At 34.8% G+C, this 18,294-nt stretch overlaps 2 protein-coding genes across 2 annotated transcripts; one reads left to right on the top strand and one right to left on the bottom strand.

Annotated features, from left to right (window-relative positions):
• Positions 1 to 65: 65 nt before the first annotated feature.
• Positions 66 to 3,785, bottom strand: LOC147409321 (pentatricopeptide repeat-containing protein At2g33680-like). The gene is made up of 2 exons (XM_086427607.1): positions 3,066 to 3,785; positions 66 to 1,441 (listed from the first exon to the last, which is right to left on the bottom strand). The coding sequence occupies exons 1-2, from the start codon at positions 3,525 to 3,527 to the stop codon at positions 77 to 79; spliced, it is 1,827 nt and encodes a 608-aa protein (XP_086283733.1). The 5' UTR covers positions 3,528 to 3,785; the 3' UTR covers positions 66 to 76.
• A 4,564-nt stretch (positions 3,786 to 8,349) lies between these two features.
• LOC147409320 (uncharacterized) lies at positions 8,350 to 10,461 on the top strand. Its single transcript, XM_086427599.1, has 2 exons — positions 8,350 to 9,692; positions 9,870 to 10,461. The coding sequence occupies exons 1-2, from the start codon at positions 8,709 to 8,711 to the stop codon at positions 9,945 to 9,947; spliced, it is 1,062 nt and encodes a 353-aa protein (XP_086283725.1). The 5' UTR covers positions 8,350 to 8,708; the 3' UTR covers positions 9,948 to 10,461.
• The last annotated feature ends 7,833 nt before the right edge of the window (positions 10,462 to 18,294 follow it).

The raw sequence follows: 18,294 nt of genomic DNA, 5'->3' as shown, positions 1-18,294 counted from the left end.
TTCTGTTTGCTTTGGAAAGTTGGGTTATGACACCTACAGTTGACAAGAACAAAATTAGAAATATATGGAGATATAATTAGCAAAGAAATTTACGTGACAGATGTTTGTAATAATCTGTTTGGTATGGGCTTTTGCACAGGAGATTATTATTTGTCCCAAAGACCCGAAACTCATTATCAACTTCAAGCCAACTGCACCCAGGTTCTTTTTTCATCTTTCTTTCCTTCATCTCTTCCCTAAGTTTTGCTGCTTCTTCCCACCTCCCCGTAGCTGCAAACACATTTGATAAGAGAACCAAAATTGGCGACTTAACAGGCAGACCAGCCTTCAGGATCTCCTCCGCAATTATCACTGCTATCTCCCACTCACCCAAATTCTTACAAGCAACTAGAAAGGTCTGCCATAACAACTCTCTGTGCTCTGTTGGAGATCTTTGAATCAACTCCTTGGCTTCCTCAAATCTCCGTCCTCCCGCTAACATGTGCACCATACAGATTAAATGGTCGGTCTCAGGTTCTATCTCCATTGAGTCAAACACACTCCGCCCAAAATCCAAAAGCCCACCATGGCTGCACGCGGATAAAACACACGTGTAGGTTACCTTGTTAGGCTTCAACGCTTCTCTCCTCATCTCTTCAAATAGTTGGATAACCTCCTTTGCTCTTCCATGGTTAGCCAGACCTCCCATCATAGCTGTCCATGAAACAAGACTTCTCCCTTCCATGAATCTGAAGGCCTTAATCCCATCTTCAAGACTTCCACACTTTGAGTACATATCAATCATGGAGTTCTCAACGCGAGTTCTTCCACTAAGGCCAGTTTTTATAGTTAGGGAGTGGATTTGCTTACCATATTCGAGCATTACTAGATTTGTACAGATTCCAAGAATCGATGTAATGGTAATTTCATCTGATTCTAGTCCAGATCTCTGGAAATCAGCAAAAATTTGCAGACCCATCTCTCCTTGATCACTTCCAGAGTACCCTTCAATCAAAGAATTCCAAGAAGCAACATCTTTGAAACCCAACTCTCTGAAAACCTTAATCGCGTCTTCCATGTTATTGAAAATTGAGTACATTCGGATCATCGCACAGCCTGTGAAACTCTCTGAATCCAATCCCAATTTAGCTGCAAGTCCATGTAGTCTCTTCCCATCAGTTTCATCCTCCAAACAGGCTGCAATGGCGGTGGAGAGAGCAAAAGAAGTTATTCTCTCTCCCGACTCTCTCATTCTATGGAACCTATCAAGTGTAGCCCGTAAGAAACCATTCTGTGAGAGGCCTGAAACTAGTGAGTTCCATGAAACTTGGTCTGGTTCTGGAATTTCTTGAAAAACCATCTCGGATTCTGCAACCCAACTGCAAGCCATGTAGAGAGAGACAAGAACGTTGGACACCAAGACGTGTGAAAGGAAACCTCTTCGAAGTGCATGGGAATGGAGCTGGTAGTAGGAAATAAACAACAATTAGGCCAGCATTTTCATGAGGTTTAGAAACGCTATATATTACCACACCAACTTTTTTCATAACACACCAAAAATTGACGGCCATGTTTGGTAACACTTGTGAAATTTGAAATCTGAAACGAAACAAACAGAAATAAAGTTTCTAAAGCCTGAATTTATAAAGGTGGACCACGTCCATTCAGATTTCAGAAGTGTTACCAAACACACACTATGCAGAGTCGTTAGGGCACGCACATAGTGAGGAATATCGTGTAAACGGTTTCTATAAGAACATCATTGTCCATGTCATTATCCTTTGATAAAGGGCATTGTAATCTGATCAAGATGAAGGCTCCCATTTGGCAAGCAATTCTTGATGGGAGTTGTGACTGATGGTATGTGGTTGAGAGTTACCTTTGAGTACATATTATTAAATGGTGTAAGAGAGTGATAATAACCCTTGTGTTAATGGATGTGGGCTCATGAAAAATGCACCATAAAAACACAAAATCCAACAATCAAACTTATCTTAGGATGTTATTTATGAGAATTTTTTTGCTCAGAATTTTTCTACACTATGTGCTTGTAATTTTTGTAAATTCAGGGATGCCTTCAATACACGTGGGCTAACGTGATTGATCGATCCTGGATCCTGTGAGGAAAAACTTTGAGCAAAACAAATTCACTATCCATCCTTGATTTTTTACACTGTGTTTGGATTGAGAGAAATGGAGAGAAGAGAAAATAATTGAGTTTCTCTTCATTTCTCTTGTTTGAATTAAGTGGAGAGAGAGGAGTGGAGAGAAGAGAAAAAAAATGTGAGTTTTCTATCTCTTCAAGAGTGGAGATTTCGAAACCCTTTTAAAATATTTTATAATTCCATCTACCCTAGATCTCTTTTAAGACATTTTACATTTTCAAAGTTGTCCCAATTTCTCTCCATGTCAATCCAAACATGGTGGAGAGAAATGGAGTTTCTCTTCTCTTACTGGGTTTCTCCTCTCTCAACCCAAAAATAGTGTCGGAGAGATTCTATTGGCACTAACTTTTACTAATGCCACTCCAATTCATATGCAAATCACCAAAGAATTAACACACATCTTGGGAAGGCGTTAACAAAAGTTGGTGTGGCAATTGAAGCTCTCTTTATTTATTCTATCCCAAGTCCCAATCGTGGCATTTCCAGTTTTAATGGTTGGAATTATGGGTTTTATGAGTCCACGGATCGTGGTCCTTATTAAATAGTGTGTTTTTTTTAAAAAAATTGCTCATAGAAAAATTAATTCGGATTTCATATGATCCCGGATTAACCAATCACATGAACTCACATGTGTTGAAGGCATTCCCAATTTACAAAACTACACTCGTTAGATTTTGTGATTAACCATATGGGATTCTATGAAATCCGGAATCAACTTTGCTTGTGAGCAAAAAAAATCTGTCCTGTGCCTATATCCTCATAGACATCGACATCAAAGCCTTAGCGTATGTCTATGTCCTCATAGGGTATATGTAATTTCATAAAATGGTGACTTGTAAAAAAAAGTTGGCGTGGCAATAATATAAACTATCTTATCTTATAACGGGTGGACCCAATTCTCTTTTATCTTATTTCACAAACCTGCATTCCTTGTCTCAACCACTCTTGCTTGGCGCAGGCAGTGATGGCGCTGGCGTACGTGACTTCGTTAGGAGAAGAATCCGAACCTTCAGTAACCATCAGCGAGAATATATGGAGAGCTCTATCGCCTCTGCCGCACTTATCATACCCTGACACGAGTGTGGTCCACGTCACTGTGTCCCTCATAGGCATTTCGTCGAACACTTGCTGCGCCCATTCCATTTTCTCGCATTTCGCGTAAAAGTTAACAATTTGGTTTCGCACGTATAAATCCTGGTCCCACCACCAATCACGTTTGAGAATATTAGCGTGGATTGAACGGCCAATATTAAGAGACTTTTGCTTCGCACATGCGCTTAGTAGTGAGCCCACTATTGAGGGAGTCCACTTCATAATAGCCGTGGAGGGCATTTTGGTCATCTTGATAAAATTCGAAGTGCGTCTAGTTAACACCAACTGCATTCTCTCATTGCGGGGGAAGAAAATTCGATATCCTTACGACAAAGGGAAAAGATTCGGTATTGCACATTAATGTTCGCCACGTGTCTTGGGCAAGGATTAAGGACACTAGATGCATTGTAATAAAGTGCTCGAGATGTATAATATCATTGTTATATGCATTTGAACCTAATGTACGCTAAACATATTTTAATTAAGTTGGTGGTGAAGCAATGAAGTTTAAGAAATGATGATCAAGTCAGCGATCCCCAATTATATAACATAAAGTAGGGATTTACTTTACCTTTTTATGTTTTGAAACTTAAAGTTATCTAACTTCCCAAAGCTTATAAAGGTGATATATATATATGTAACCTTTATTCGTGGTGTTAGATTTGAATTTCAAATTGTGGAGTGCGGGGACCTCAATGCCTCTTTTTCGGTTATGTGTCGTCTCCTCACCAACATTGTTCTTTTTCATAATAATTTGGTTCACCACTAACGTTTAATTTTTATTTTTTATTTTTTTTGAGTTGTGCTCAAGTAACATTAAACTTGACATCGATTCTCACATTGCTAATGTGGAAGTGCACACATGGCCATAGATGATTTTCACTTGTATCTCAATGAAAATCATCTATGATTCTATGCATACATCCACATCAGCAACGTGAGAATCGATGACAATTTTAATGTTACTACGGCATTTTCCTTTTTCTAATTTTTTTTTTTAATTTTTAATTTTACTGTAAAATTAACTAAAAGGCAAAATGAGCAAAAACACATGTATATGAAGGATTTATTTGTAATTTAAAATATTAGTTAAATGTAATTTTGAATGTTAAATAGTAAAAAAAAAATATTTTCGAAAATTAATTAATACGATTTTAGAGATCTGTGATAACAATTTTCTTAATCTTTTTTTTTTTTATTATCAAAATGACTATGATTCTATTGAATTTAAATGATAAGGTGGGGGCATTTTTGAATTCCAATATTTTACTTTCGAACCACTTCTACTATGTCTTCTCTCACTAGAGAAGTAAAATAAGTAAATAGGATCTTGTTCATGTGACATGATAATTAGATAATAGGTAACTTTTCAATCTACGGTCATTGGGTTAGTAGCTAGGACATTCCAAAAAAATGGACGAAAGATTATGAGTGAGGAAAAATAGAAGACAGAGAAGAAAGAGTGATAATAACTCAGATATTTTTGTAAAGAAATTTTTTTATGTGCATTTAGGACTTTGGGTATTTATAGAAAGATATAATGGATAATATCAAGAACAACCCTAGTTATTGCCCCTATTTCTCTCATACTTTTGGTAAGATCTAGTGTGTCAAATGCCCATGTAGATCCTTGCACATGCAACGAGCACAATTTTAACAAGCAAACAATGTATGCTTCCTCAAGTGATATGACAAGGTCTACCAACCATTTGACGGACAAACGACATCATGTGATGGCTACAATGGCACTTTGTAGATCCTCCTCATAGTTTTCAAGTACCTTTTATTCTTTGTGTTCTCCCCTTAATAATTAGTCTTACCTCTAGACGAACGGTTGAGCCTAGGTCCTTATTGTGAAAAATCAAAACAACAAAGATAATATAAATCGCACAAACACATAAAATTTACATGGTTTGACAGTGTGCTTATTATATCTACGAAATATGATAAGAACAAGAATAATCACTATTTTCTCTTGAGTTTTATAATTCTAAAGACGTCTATTTATAAAATCAAGAATTGTTAAAACATACTATCTCCCCAAAATAGAATCCCTCTAAATAAAAAATCCTTAAGAAAATATTATATAATTATTTTTTTTGTACTCCTAAAAAATTGATAGGGATCCTGTTATCTTTTTCCCCTTCTTAACTCTGCATAGTGCAACAAAATACAAGACATTTACACAACTCTCATATGATTGAGCGGCTTCCTATTAGTGGTTGCAGTGTGAAGTCTTGTAATGGTTCATATCGACCTAAGTAGATTTAAATGGTGTGTAACTCCTATTGGCTACGAGATCCCGTTAAAATATATAAATAAATAAATAAATAAATAAATCCTATTTTTCATACAAAAATATCTTCTTCTTTTTTCTCCCTCATTTTTGGCGCAAATGGCAAAAGCTAATAGGTTGGCATTTTCTTTACTCTTTCAATAAACTTATAGTTGAACTAAGGTAGTTGGGGCAATTTAGTCTATGCCTACTCCCTATTTGAATTTCTCTTTCATTGTCCACGTGATTTTCATGTAGACCAATTCAATTGTACTGTGAATTGTTGCTGTCATGAGATTGTATCCACAAAATTCTGTCCATTTTTATATTTTTACCCTATTGTAAAATTGACTTGATGTCGGCCACACTCTCACTCAGCTTTTTTTTGTTTTTATTTTTTATGATTTAGAATTGGTCTTCCACAATTTAGTGAATATTAGGCCGGGTTTAGGTCAGATATGTGTCAATCTATATTCATGTCCGAATTTTTTATTTGGATCCAAATTCGGATCTTACTAACTCAAATCATATCCGACCGAATTAATTAATTCAACTCCGAGATGAATAATTTCAAATCATTTCAAAGTAATTTATTAAAAAATGAGACTTAAATATAATTTGAACTCAAAACCTCTCCCTTTTTGTAAAGAAGCTTTAACCACTATTTCTAATACTTATTTGTTGATGTATGATATAGACTAAAAAATATAAAAGAATAACATATAACATATAAAATAATATATCATTTAGATATAGACGGATATAGGGATGGATCTGTATCCGACTCGGGTCAAGGGACATCAACCCATATTTTAATTCGGATCGGTCGCTCAAATTTTAGATAAAATCAGACCTATTTTAAATCCTTAGAGCGAACAAAAAAGTGAGTCAGATTATCAAGACTCTAATATAAAATGACATAAATGTTCCCACCTTCGACCACAACCTCACCTTTGTTCTTTGAAAGAAAAAACCTTGGATTTCCACCTAAAATACTATCTATCTTCTACATCTCCAAGAATCCAATCATGAAGGCAAAAAGAAAATATTTATATGAAAGGTGAAAGGTGACTAATTTTGAGATTAAAAAAAAAAAAAAAACTTTCAATTTACCTACAAATTGAAGATTATTTTTCATTAGTTTATTAAAGTAGACCAAAATCAGGGTACATGTTATCAGTTTGAAACATAGAGGGTATCTCAAATATTTACCAAATAATAATATTAAATTGACTCAAAAAAGATACTCAAATATACTTCACAAATGTGGAATGTGTTGAGAACCATAGATTTTTTTCCTTTGTGTATATCGAGGTCACAAGGAAAAAAAATCTAAGATTTTATGCACAGGCCAAGTCCATTTTAAATATTTTAGTATTTTTTTATAGATAATTTATTCACCAAAATATGGGGTATCTCAACTAATAAACCTATTTTTTCAATGTCCAACTAGCCTTGCTAAGTTAGTAAGGATTCCTCACTTACTAAGGGTCATTGACCTCATCTTGGTGCATCAAAAAACATGATCTGATTCCACAATGTTGTAGAGTATAAAATTCTATAAACTTTGAAAAAAAATTATTTTTCACTATTAAATTTTAATTATAAATTTGGGAGCTCTGTGAAAGTTCAGTAACTCTCCAATTTCAAAACTTTTGAACAAAGTCATTTTTTTTTCTTAGTTTTTTCATAAAATCTAGAGGAATGTGGTGTTGGATTGTCAATATGGTAATTCATTTGGGCAAACCAACCCTTACTAAGTAAAACGTTTCTCTTTTCTTAATAGGTCTATTATGTCATGGATCCTCGTTGCAAGGGATCACTGATTGGACCTCCCTAAGTTGCTTTCAAGTTCTTTTTTTCTTTTTTCTTTTCTAAGTAGGAAGTTTTAAATCATTTCTGTGATGCACGTTAAAACATCTGTTTCACAGTAATTTGACTGATAAAATAGTTTCCATACATATTATACATGTATGAGAAGAATAAAACCTTGGTGGCCACGCACCGCTCCACGTAGTGGAGTATAGCCTGAGTGCGGGGCGTAGGGACTAGTCTGGTGCGCGCAAGCTGGCCCGGATACCCTTCGTTATAAAAAAAAAAAAAAAAGAATAATAAACTAATGTTTTACTACTGATTAAAACTATAATTTTAAAACTCTGACTCGACTTCACTTGAGTCGGTCAAATAAAATAAAATAGTGAAATCCTTCCTTTACTTACGTAGTAAGATTTTGAATCTTACTAAGTGTCTTTTTACTCAAAATAAATGGATTACCACATCAGAAATTCAAAATCACAGTCTTCTAGATTTCATCGAAAAATTCATATATGATAGACTATCTAGGACACTGAGCTGACATGGAAGTATGCACAAAATCATTAAATTTTTGAGATACGAGTGAAAAGTATCAACGATTTTATGCATACCTCCACGTTAATTCAATATCAAACGTAGTGTCCTGCGCAGTCACTATGGGATGATTCTATTTTTTTTTTTTTTTTCAAAAATTGAACATGAAGAAGATTTATAAAATTTGCTGGATACGTTCCATTCGATGTGAGTAAGAGAAGAATCTGACTCGGTATTACTGAGTCCATATGACAGATGATTGAGTTCTGAATTAACTCAACGAGTTTTAAAACTATGTTTAAAAAATGCTTATGTTGGCTAATATAAAATAACAATAAAAAAACTCTCACCTCCCAGAAACATTTTTTTAAGTTGGATTGTGACGCCACAACAATACGATTGTAGGCCATGGCATTTCAAGATGATGGGATAATTCTTCTTCTCTTATCTTACCTAATTCAATAAGACCCAATTGTCTTGACGTTTCGGGGTTTCTTCTGTCAGTTTCGAAGTATCGGAATGTTACGTTACATTACGTTGCGCCCCCACTTGGGATTTTATCCAATTGCCCAACCTTGGTTCACACGCGTACAAAGATATCCTCACATGTGTTCACGTTACTGAGATTCTGTGCGATCTCCACGAATGCACGTGGCGTTGCCTCTAATTTTCTCGATCTGACTTTGTTACTTTTCGTTTGGTTTCTAGATTCTAGAAAGAAAAGAAAGCCAAAGCAAAGCAAACAGAAACTGAAAAACCAGAAGAATAAGTCATCTTCAAGCGGAGAAGTTAAACGATCCTTGATTTTTCGGGCGACTGGTTTTTGATGTAACAGCGAAATTCCGACCATGGAGAGGGAGATTCCGGAGAAATACACATACAGAGAACGGAGCTTCGGCGATCTGAGCAACGGAGATGATTCTTCTTCAGCCTTCAGTGATTGTAACAGCGATAGATCTGGAGAATTCTCGACGGCTTCTTCGCAGAGCCGACGAGTTCTGATCTCTTGTGCTTCTGAAAATTCCGAAGATCTGATCCGTCAACTTGTCTCTGATCTTGAATCCTGTTCGATCGAAGTGCAGAGACAAGCAGCTATGGAGATTCGTCTCATCGCGAAGAACAAACCAGAAAATCGCCTCAAGATTGCTCGAGAGGGTGCAGTAAGACCTCTCATTTCTCTCATATATTCTTCAGATTCTCAACTTCAAGAATACGGAGTTACAGCGATTTTGAATCTCTCTTTATGTGACGAAAACAAAGATCTGATCGCAAATTCTGGAGCGATTAAACCTCTTGTGAGAGCTCTCAAGATCGGAACAGCGACAACGAAGGAGAACGCTGCTTGTGCTCTGCTTCGCCTCTCGCAGATCGACAAGTACAAGATTACAATCGGACGGTCAGGAGCTATTCCACGCCTCGTAAATTTACTGGAGAACGGCGGATTTCGCGGGAAAAAGGATGCATCAACGACACTTTATTCGCTTTGTTCAGTAAAAGAGAATAAGATCAGAGCCGTCCAAGCAGGGATCATGAAACCTCTTGTAGAATTAATGGCGGATTTCGAATCCGGTATGGTTGACAAAGCGGCTTTCGTGTTGAACATTCTGGTTTCTATCCCTGAAGGAAAAACTGCTGTGGTTGAAGAAGGTGGTATTCCGGTGTTGGTCGAGATCGTGGAGGTCGGATTACAGAGACAGAAAGAGACCGCTGCCGCGATTTTATTGCAGATTTGTGAGGATAGCTTGACGTATCGGACTATGGTTGCTCGCGAAGGAGCAATACCGCCATTGGTTGCTTTGTCGCAGTCAGGCACCACTAGAGCTAAACAGAAGGTTCGTTAGCTTCCGTTATTAATATCTGGTTTTCCGTTAACAATTCCTGTTTTCCGTTAACAGATTTATCGTTTATGATAACTTTTTTGAATTTTTATTTATTTAAATGAAAAAATTGTTTTCTTCCTTGGCTGCTTTTGTCGTTATGTTCGATCTAAATGGCCAACTTTAACACAGGCGGAGGCACTCATTGATCTTCTACGGCAACCGAGATCCAACAACAATGCCGCAAGGATGCCAGATGTATCAGATTAGGGGTTCCAAGTGTGAATTAAATCAGAAAACTAATTGAAGAAATCAAGAAAGAAACTTCGTCTACTGTACTACATTATCGATTCGAAGATGCAAAGGGAAAACAGAGGAGGTAGTTGGATAGAAAAAACTAAGCTCAAATGACGTTTTGAGGCAGAGCGTCAAACGTACGGTTAAGATGGGAAGATATTCCTAGGGATTCCTCTCACACAAAGTTAGGGAACCTTTGTTGGTTTTGAACTGTTGATGCTCTACGCCAAACGTCGTTTGAGGTTAGAAAAGTCCATTTGTTTATAGTTTAGTCATCTGAGTCTAAATTCTTTACCAAGAAGTAAATGTAAAATTCGTGATAAAGGGTTTCAGATTCTCTCTCTCTCTCTCTTCTTTCTTGAGTGTGTGGCTGAAGTGTTGTTTAAGAATTTTAGTTGAGTCTGAGGTCGTTTTTTTTATCTAAACCTTCAGATATATAATGTGTGTGACCGACTGTGATGATGATATAAACCGTACATATTTGGGAGTTATAGTGTGCTAGTGTGTTGCTTGCAGTTTTCATATTTCTATTTTAAAAATGCGAACGAAGAAGTGAGAACAACTTGGATAAAGAAAGGACTTTCGTTGGACACAAGAGCGTCCAGACTCCAATCATGGCCGAGCGGGATAAAAAGTAAGGTTTTTCTTATTTCCATGGATTTTCAAGCTTCTTTTTAGGTCATCCAAACAGAAGCCGAGAGTTTTCTTCATATGAGAAACATTTTCCTTATTAAAATTGTAAAGATTTTAAGTGTTAGTAAGGGTCGTTTTGTTCAAATGAATTCCTAAATTAGCAATCTAACACAAAAGTCCTGGAGTGGATCCTCTATACTACTTTTTCCTATAGTTCATTGTAGTTAATTTTAAATAATAGAGAATGAGATGTTGAAAAGGATTTATCTGACATCACATCCATGTTGTAGATTAGATCTTAAAATATAATTGAGAAAGAAAAAAAACACTTTTTAATCATGATCTTAGGCTTTGAAATGGACAATTCTCCAAATTTCATTTTGTGGGGGTGGGGGGATGATTAAAATTCAATGGTGAAAGATAACCTTCTTGTTTAATTTATTTTTCAATGTTCATAGAATTTTGTCCACTACAGCCTTAGAGCATCCAATCTTGCCAATTTCCTCAATGTTTGCTCCGGAGTTAATGGACTCCTTTTTCATGCTAGTGTGAATCTACTACAAATGGTGCTCCTATGAGTTCATAATAATAGATGGTATGAGCCTAATATTTTTATAAGAAATAAAATTTCTTGATCGTATCACCTTGTAACATACAAAAACATGATCCGATACTATAGAGGGGTCAGGAGATGTAGAAGATAAATTTTCAATTTGGGATTTGGATGATGGTCCCTTTTCAAAACCTTAGATCAAATCCATTGATTTATCTATTTTGAATATGAGTTTTTCAGTGATTTCTTGAGGGGTGTGGTGTGGTTGTTGGATTGCTTAGTCAGCTACCATGACAGACTTTTATCCAGTAGTTTTCTTCCTTAGAATGCGTAAGATGTTGATTTAATTTTCTAGTAGTGAGCCAGGTTAACATATTCTCTTCTAGGGAAACTATATAAAGTCAAAAAATCATTGTCCTTAGTTAGAAAAAAATAGGAAATAGTCTTCACTTAACTATGTCAGCAATCTCTCAGAATTCTAAATTTCTCCCTATGTTAGGCCAATTTTCTTTATTGCATTCCACCATGCATGGGAAGTTATAAAATTTGTTGATTCCAAAAAGTAACTGAGATTTATAGGCAAACCTTAACCACCCCTAAGGCCTAACCTTTATATTGATGAAAGCATCTAGGGTTCTGACACACATTCACGTTAGAAATGTCTTTCACGGTGTACATTTTAATATTACGTCAGAATTATCCTTAAATAAATTTGCTTATTTTCTTTAAAAAAATTATGACTAAACTAATTAACGACTATACATTTACCATCAACAAAATTTTGTATTAAACTGATGAACCAATGGCTTTATTATAAAAAGCAAGTGTGATTGGTTGGTAGGGAGAAAATTTCTGCATAATTAAGAGTTTCTATTTTAAGTAATTTTTCAATACACCTAGCGTCATGCCATTGGTTCATCAGCTTAGCACAAAAATTTGTTAACAACTAATGTGTACCCTTAATCTACCAATTCATATGGTCATCAATCAATGTCTACAATGAATACTTTAATTATTAATGCAACTGAAAAGTTATATTCAATTCTAAGGAAAAATTCCATAATAGTTTTCAAAATCGAGATTAATATAAATATTTTTTTAGGTGAAGCATATATATTAAATAAAAACAAAGGATAACTTAAAATATTCATCAAAACTGGGAGGGTTATAACTAAATCATCCCTAAATATAAGTTGTTGTTGGATCTTAAATAAAATGGGAGTGGACCCTCTATAGATCTTTATTATTGTGGTGCCATTAATTGGTTTAGAGAGCGTCACTTGACAAACACAACAAATTCCCTCTGTTGAAACATCAGAGTTCAGTGATCATTCAATTTCAAGGTGACAGATAAAATTTAAAAAGGATTTTTTTTATTTAATTTTTCTTTTTTCAAATCTAGTCTAAATCATGATATTTCGTGTACTTGACTAATTGTGGACATTTGAAAGATTAAATATATAAAAAAGTTTGGATCTTTTGATTAAGATTAGTCAAGGTTTGAAAATATCAATAAAACCCAATTGTATCAATAAGTGAAATTACTTCTCCTTTGATGTTGAAAGGTTGAAGCTCAGTCCTTGTTGTGGGTTATCTGTCGATCTCATATAGTCATTGATACAATGATTTTAATAGAAAAATATATCTTTTGTATAAGTCGATTTTATTAGATTTCAATTTCTTATAAAGACCTTTGAAAGAAAATCTAGAATTGGATCCCAAATTGACGGGTGAAGCATGAGCTTCTCCATGCGTTAATGAGTCTGACCACGTCACCGACACGTTTCCCTATTTGTTTGACCAACATGGATCCTTATCCCTTGCAATTGGATTTACATAATTAACGTAACTTTGTCCGTTCTTCCTTAAATTTGTTCAATTTTGTAGAAATTTGTTTATTTTTGTAGTTAATTTTCCACTCAAGCCATTCTAGGAGGACCCACAATGACAAGGAATATGGGCTGAAATCTAATCTTCCCAGCTTGGCCTCTTCTAAGTTTTAAGTTTGGGACGTGGGCCTGTTTATTGGGACTTCTTTAGGATCTTAACTAGAACTTGAAAAGGAAGAAATTTAAATTTTGGGTGTTCAAATTGATTCATAAAAATCGATGAATCACTTGGCTCAATGGCTGAACCATCAAGTGGGAGCATAGAAAAATTGGCTCGAATACGAGAATCTATATATGTTAACTAGCATAGTTCATAGAGCATGACCATGTTGACGAGATCGTCCCAACAATTCTAGGCCCGAAATCTAGAGTTCATAACAGCAATGCGTGCATTCTCCAGTTAAGCACATTGTTGAGTGTATATTTTCCTCCACTCTTGGGTGTGTCATCCCCTAGTTTAAGTTTTGTGACCCTTCTATATTAATAGTTCTATTGTGATTTGTGGAGCCTAATAGTACTAGTCAACAAGGAGGTAATGTAAATCAAGCCATACCTTCACGCCAGTTGAGTTAATATTATGTAAAATTTTAGTTAGGTTTCATGAAGTATTTTTATTTATCGTTTTTGGTGAAAGGGTGTAATCTGAAATTGTGAGTTTTCTCTTCATAGTAGAATCGGTGTGATCCGTGGACGTGTCTCAATCTTGAGGGAATCACATAAAAATTTGTATTTAATGTGCGTGATTTGTTTTTTGTTTCGATTCGTTTCTTAGTTCAATTATTCTTATTTTTCTCAACAAATTCCCCTTCTCCAACAGATTGATCTTTTGGAGTAGCTGGTTGGTTAAAACACGTGTCATATTACAAATAGATAGGTGGTGACATTATACTAACATGTCGATCGCCATGAGGAATGGGTTGTGCACAAAACTTTGTAACAAAGATGTATTGACACTTCCAAATACGATACAAACAGGACAGCATGCAAGGGATTTGGAAAACAATTTATATAAAGACATCCGATACTAACTGGAAAAAAAAATACTCAGACATTATTTAAAATTTTCACAGACTTGGTCATGAACATTATAGAAATTGAGTTATTTAATCTTTAGATATTTTTCCATGTTTAGATAAAGATAAAGCAAGTTCTATTTGCTTCTACTAAGAAAACTTCTGCAAATATCGTGATTTTGTGATTAAATTAAGGAGTAATGCTGGGGTGACATTGGGATTTATTGTGATTCTCATTTTTCTGAAGTGGAGGTGAGCGCATAACCGTAGATGCTTTTACTCATACCTTGAGCAAACGCATCATGACCATCACATCAACACGGTGAGAATCATCGTGAAAAACAAAGTCCTCATAAGATTTTCTTAAATTAAGAGTCATCTTGAAGTGACCTCAAGATTGTACCTCAGATCACACATCCTGACGTGAAAGTATGTAGGAACCATAGATGCTTTTCATATGTATGTTAAAAAGCATCTATCGTTCCTACACACTTTCACATTAGAATGTGCTTAAATTAAACATTGGTAAACATGAACATAAACTACTTTTTGTGGTCTAGAAAAAAGACTAAGCAATTGGCAAAAAAATGTAACTAAATCAGTAAATCGGGTGTGAATGACAATAGTATCCTTTTAAGAGCATGAGATATGGGTTTTTTAACTTTTAAATGCCCTTTTTTACTTTTCAATAAAAAAAAAAGGGGTCTTAATGTCATTATGCAAGTATTTTAAACATTAGAAAATCTCAAGATATTATTTACAAATTGCTATTGAACACTACTTCTAAAACCCATTTTTTTTTCAATTAATAAAAAGAATAATATAAAATATGATTTTTTTTTAATTATAATATAAAATAAGAATAATATGATTTGTCCAAGCCCTGGTTCACCCAGTCCCACTAGTTAGACATCAATTCGGATACCCCGTTAACGAAAAAAAAAAAAAAGAATAAAAAGTTTATAAAAAAAAAAATTCATCGGCTAACATTTTATAAGGGTATTTTAAGAATTATAAAAAAAGAAAAACACTTTCCTTGAGAAGATTTCAAATTCTAAGGCTATGTTTGGATTGAGAGAAATGTAGAGAAGAGAAGGGAAACTCAATTTCTCTCCGCCATGTCTGGATTGAAAGGAGAGAACTTAAGACAACTTCGAAATTTTAAAATATTTTAAAGAGTTGAAATTATAAAATATTTTAAAAGGATTTCTCTCCATTTCTATCCTCTTCTCTTCAATTCTTTTCTCTCCCCACTTAACAATCCAAACAAGAGAAATGGAGAAAAATTCATTTATTTTCTCTTCTCTCCATTTCTCTCAATTCAAACTCGGCGTAAGGTTCATTTAGCCCCAGATGCATGGCTACACATCAACCTTCTATATTTCATGGAAAAACTCATATTAAAATTAAATTAAAAATAGCCCAAATTCATCAGCTAGACTGATTCTATAAAACCAAAATGTAACGATTTTTTACGTGGAACATGATGGTCCATGCCTAGAATCTAGAGATCAGTAAATAAATCATGATAAAAACTGATATAACATAATAATTCCGGGTTCCCCAACCAAGATCATTGCATTTTGAATTGGGCTTCTTATAATGGACCTGTACAAGTGATGGATCATTGGTTTAATGGACCTGATCCATAGATCACAGAATTATGAATTATTGTAGTACAGTGATCCTTAGAACATGTAATCATGGGCTAGCATCCAAAACTGCTGCAGCTTTTTTTTTTCCTTCTTACACCACTTGCTCAAAAAGAGTCGTAATCATACTCAAAATACTCTCCTGACATGTTATGTCCTAGAGCCATAGATTTTCTACCTTGGGATATACATCTGAACATCCCCATAAATATATTCAAGTCTGTAGCCCGAGGAAAAAAAGATTTATGATTCTAACACATGTCACGTCATAGAGTATTTTGAGTATGCCACATGAGGGAATCAGAAAATCATTACTTGCTCGAAAAATGTTTTACTTATGGAACACGCATATATCAGGGTGTGTTTTTGAGAACTTAGAGTTAAAACAAAAAAATTGTTGGGGGCAATAGTGGCGAATCTTTTTATCCACCACTATTATTTCTCTCAACAGCTCACTAAACTTTAGATTTTGAAAGTTCTTATAGGGGCTAGTGACCGCCCAATGTAAATCCACCACTGGATTCTCAACCATCCAAAATATGTTTGATCTACATAAATCAATCAAAAGTATATAAATAGCAATGTAATTGTGTCTCTTTCGATTACAGTACTTTCTAAAATAAGGCATAACTTTAAGGTGGAGCCCATGGCATAATGGGTTTAAATTTCCTTGGATTTATATGGTTGAGTGACCTGACTGTGTGCTTTAAGACATGTATATCCAATCAATTCACAACCACATATATTTATAATTGAGAGAAAAACACAAGTGACGTGTTTGGATTGAGCATAGATCGTACTGGTCTCAAAGCTGACTGTTGGACATGAAGCACGTAGTTGAGATATGGACACATGACTTTAAAATCCGATGTCTCTTCTTGTCAAGGTCCCCCATCAATATTAAGTCGAATTATAAATCAGTTTGAAATTATATATATATATATATATATATATATATATATATATATATGGGAAATGTTCAGCACCCTAAGTTTTACCACACACTTTAACAAACGTTTTTTGTCCTACATGGGTTAGAAGTTTTGGAATGAGTTGATTTTTGGTGAGGATGATCTCTATGATTAGAAGATCATCCTCCCCAAAAATCAGCCCATTCCGAAATGTTTAGCCCCATGTTTACACGTTGAAAAATCGTGGACCGTCCATTTTTTGTAAATCAATTTTGATGGGGTTAGAAGTTTTGGAATGAGCTGATTTTTGGTGAGGATGATCTCCTCACCATAGAGATCATCCTCACCAAAAATCAGCTCATTCCGAAACTTCTAACCCATGTAAGACAAAACGCGTTTGTTAAAGTGTGTGGTAAAACTAAGGGTGGCGAACGGGACCCTATATATATATGCCGTTCAAAGGCCCTAAAGAGTTCCAAGAATGAATCAAGTTTTGAAGACTGTTGGATATTGTAAAATCGGACGGTCGCGATCTGTTTGAACCAACTGTGAACAACTTTTTTAAAAGATTTCAAAAATAAATAGTGAACCCTATTAGATTTTTTTATTATAAAGAATCTCTCTCTTAACTTAGTCCTTCTCTCTCTCAAGTTAGAAACCAACAACATAACCAACTTCTGTCGATCTTTCTATCTTCTCCATTTCTCTCACATTCACTCGATCATCTCTCTCTCTCTCTCTCGTCTTCTCCACCCTCCCTCACTTGAACGAAACCCTCTCTCCTGTCTTCTACATCTCAAGATCGGACCTCTGTCTTTCTCAATCTCTCAAATGTACAATAGAAAATCATGGATCAGACCTTCCAAAAATCGTAAAATTTCAGCCACACATTCTCACAACCATTTCTCTCTCGTCTTATCTATTTCTCTCACATTCACACAACCAACTCATTCTCTCATCTTCTTCGTGCGAAGCTCCAGGTTTCTTGGCAGAAGCTCCAAATTTGTTTTCTCTAAAGGTATATCTCTATCTATCTAAATTCGAACTCTCTCATGTAGGTCGAAACCCTAACTCTAATTCTCTCTCCCTCCTATTAGCAATCGAAACTTGAACCTTATTTATTTGATGTTTACTTATTGTTCGTTGGAAAACATTCTTCTAATTATTGAGTTATTTCGTTGTTACAGGAGAGAACATCTATTACCATTAAAGTTGGTTGGTAAAACCTTGGTTGAGCACACATTCTTATTCCTTTCTATTAGAGAGATGAGTTTTTTTACTTTCTATGACCCTTTTTTCATGGGGTCTATTTTAATGAAAAATGATTTGCATTTAAATTTATGTCTTGTAGGCGTCTTGTTATAAATAAAGATGGTGAGATTGAGGAATAAAATTTTATTTTCATCCAAGTTTTTATTTGTTTGACAAGGCAATAAAATTTTATCAAAACGGGAGTCTATGAATATCACATAGAAGACTACAAATATGAATATTACATAGAATATTGAAATGACAAAATAAACTTTTGTTTAGGGATTCTATGTATGTAGGTTGATATTTTTCTTTTCCGCATTGAAAATTCTTTTAACATTATAATCCTTTAACATTTATAATGAATGGTTGATGAGAAAAGTAATGGGAATATGTTTGGGTTTGAGATTTTGAGACA

The sequence above is a fragment of the Akebia trifoliata genome, chromosome 2, assembly GCF_017979445.1.
Source record: "Akebia trifoliata isolate Shusen 1 chromosome 2, ASM1797944v1, whole genome shotgun sequence".
Taxonomy (NCBI): Eukaryota; Viridiplantae; Streptophyta; class Magnoliopsida; order Ranunculales; family Lardizabalaceae; genus Akebia; species Akebia trifoliata.
The sequence above is the reverse complement of the archived record's forward strand: the minus strand, read 5'-3'. Positions and strand labels throughout refer to the sequence as shown.

What these genes read in the sequence shown, in the direction of transcription:
- LOC147409321 (XM_086427607.1), bottom strand. Translation starts at nt 3,527, where the DNA reads ATGCAGTTGGTGTTAACTAGACGCACTTCGAATTTTATCAAGATGACC. An exon ending in GGTTGAGACAAGGAATGCAG is followed by an intron (nt 1,442 to 3,065) that starts GTTTGTGAAATA and finishes TCCTACTACCAG; the next exon opens with CTCCATTCCCATGCACTTCG.
- LOC147409320 (XM_086427599.1), top strand. Translation starts at nt 8,709, where the DNA reads ATGGAGAGGGAGATTCCGGAGAAATACACATACAGAGAACGGAGCTTC. An exon ending in CCACTAGAGCTAAACAGAAG is followed by an intron (nt 9,693 to 9,869) that starts GTTCGTTAGCTT and finishes ACTTTAACACAG; the next exon opens with GCGGAGGCACTCATTGATCT.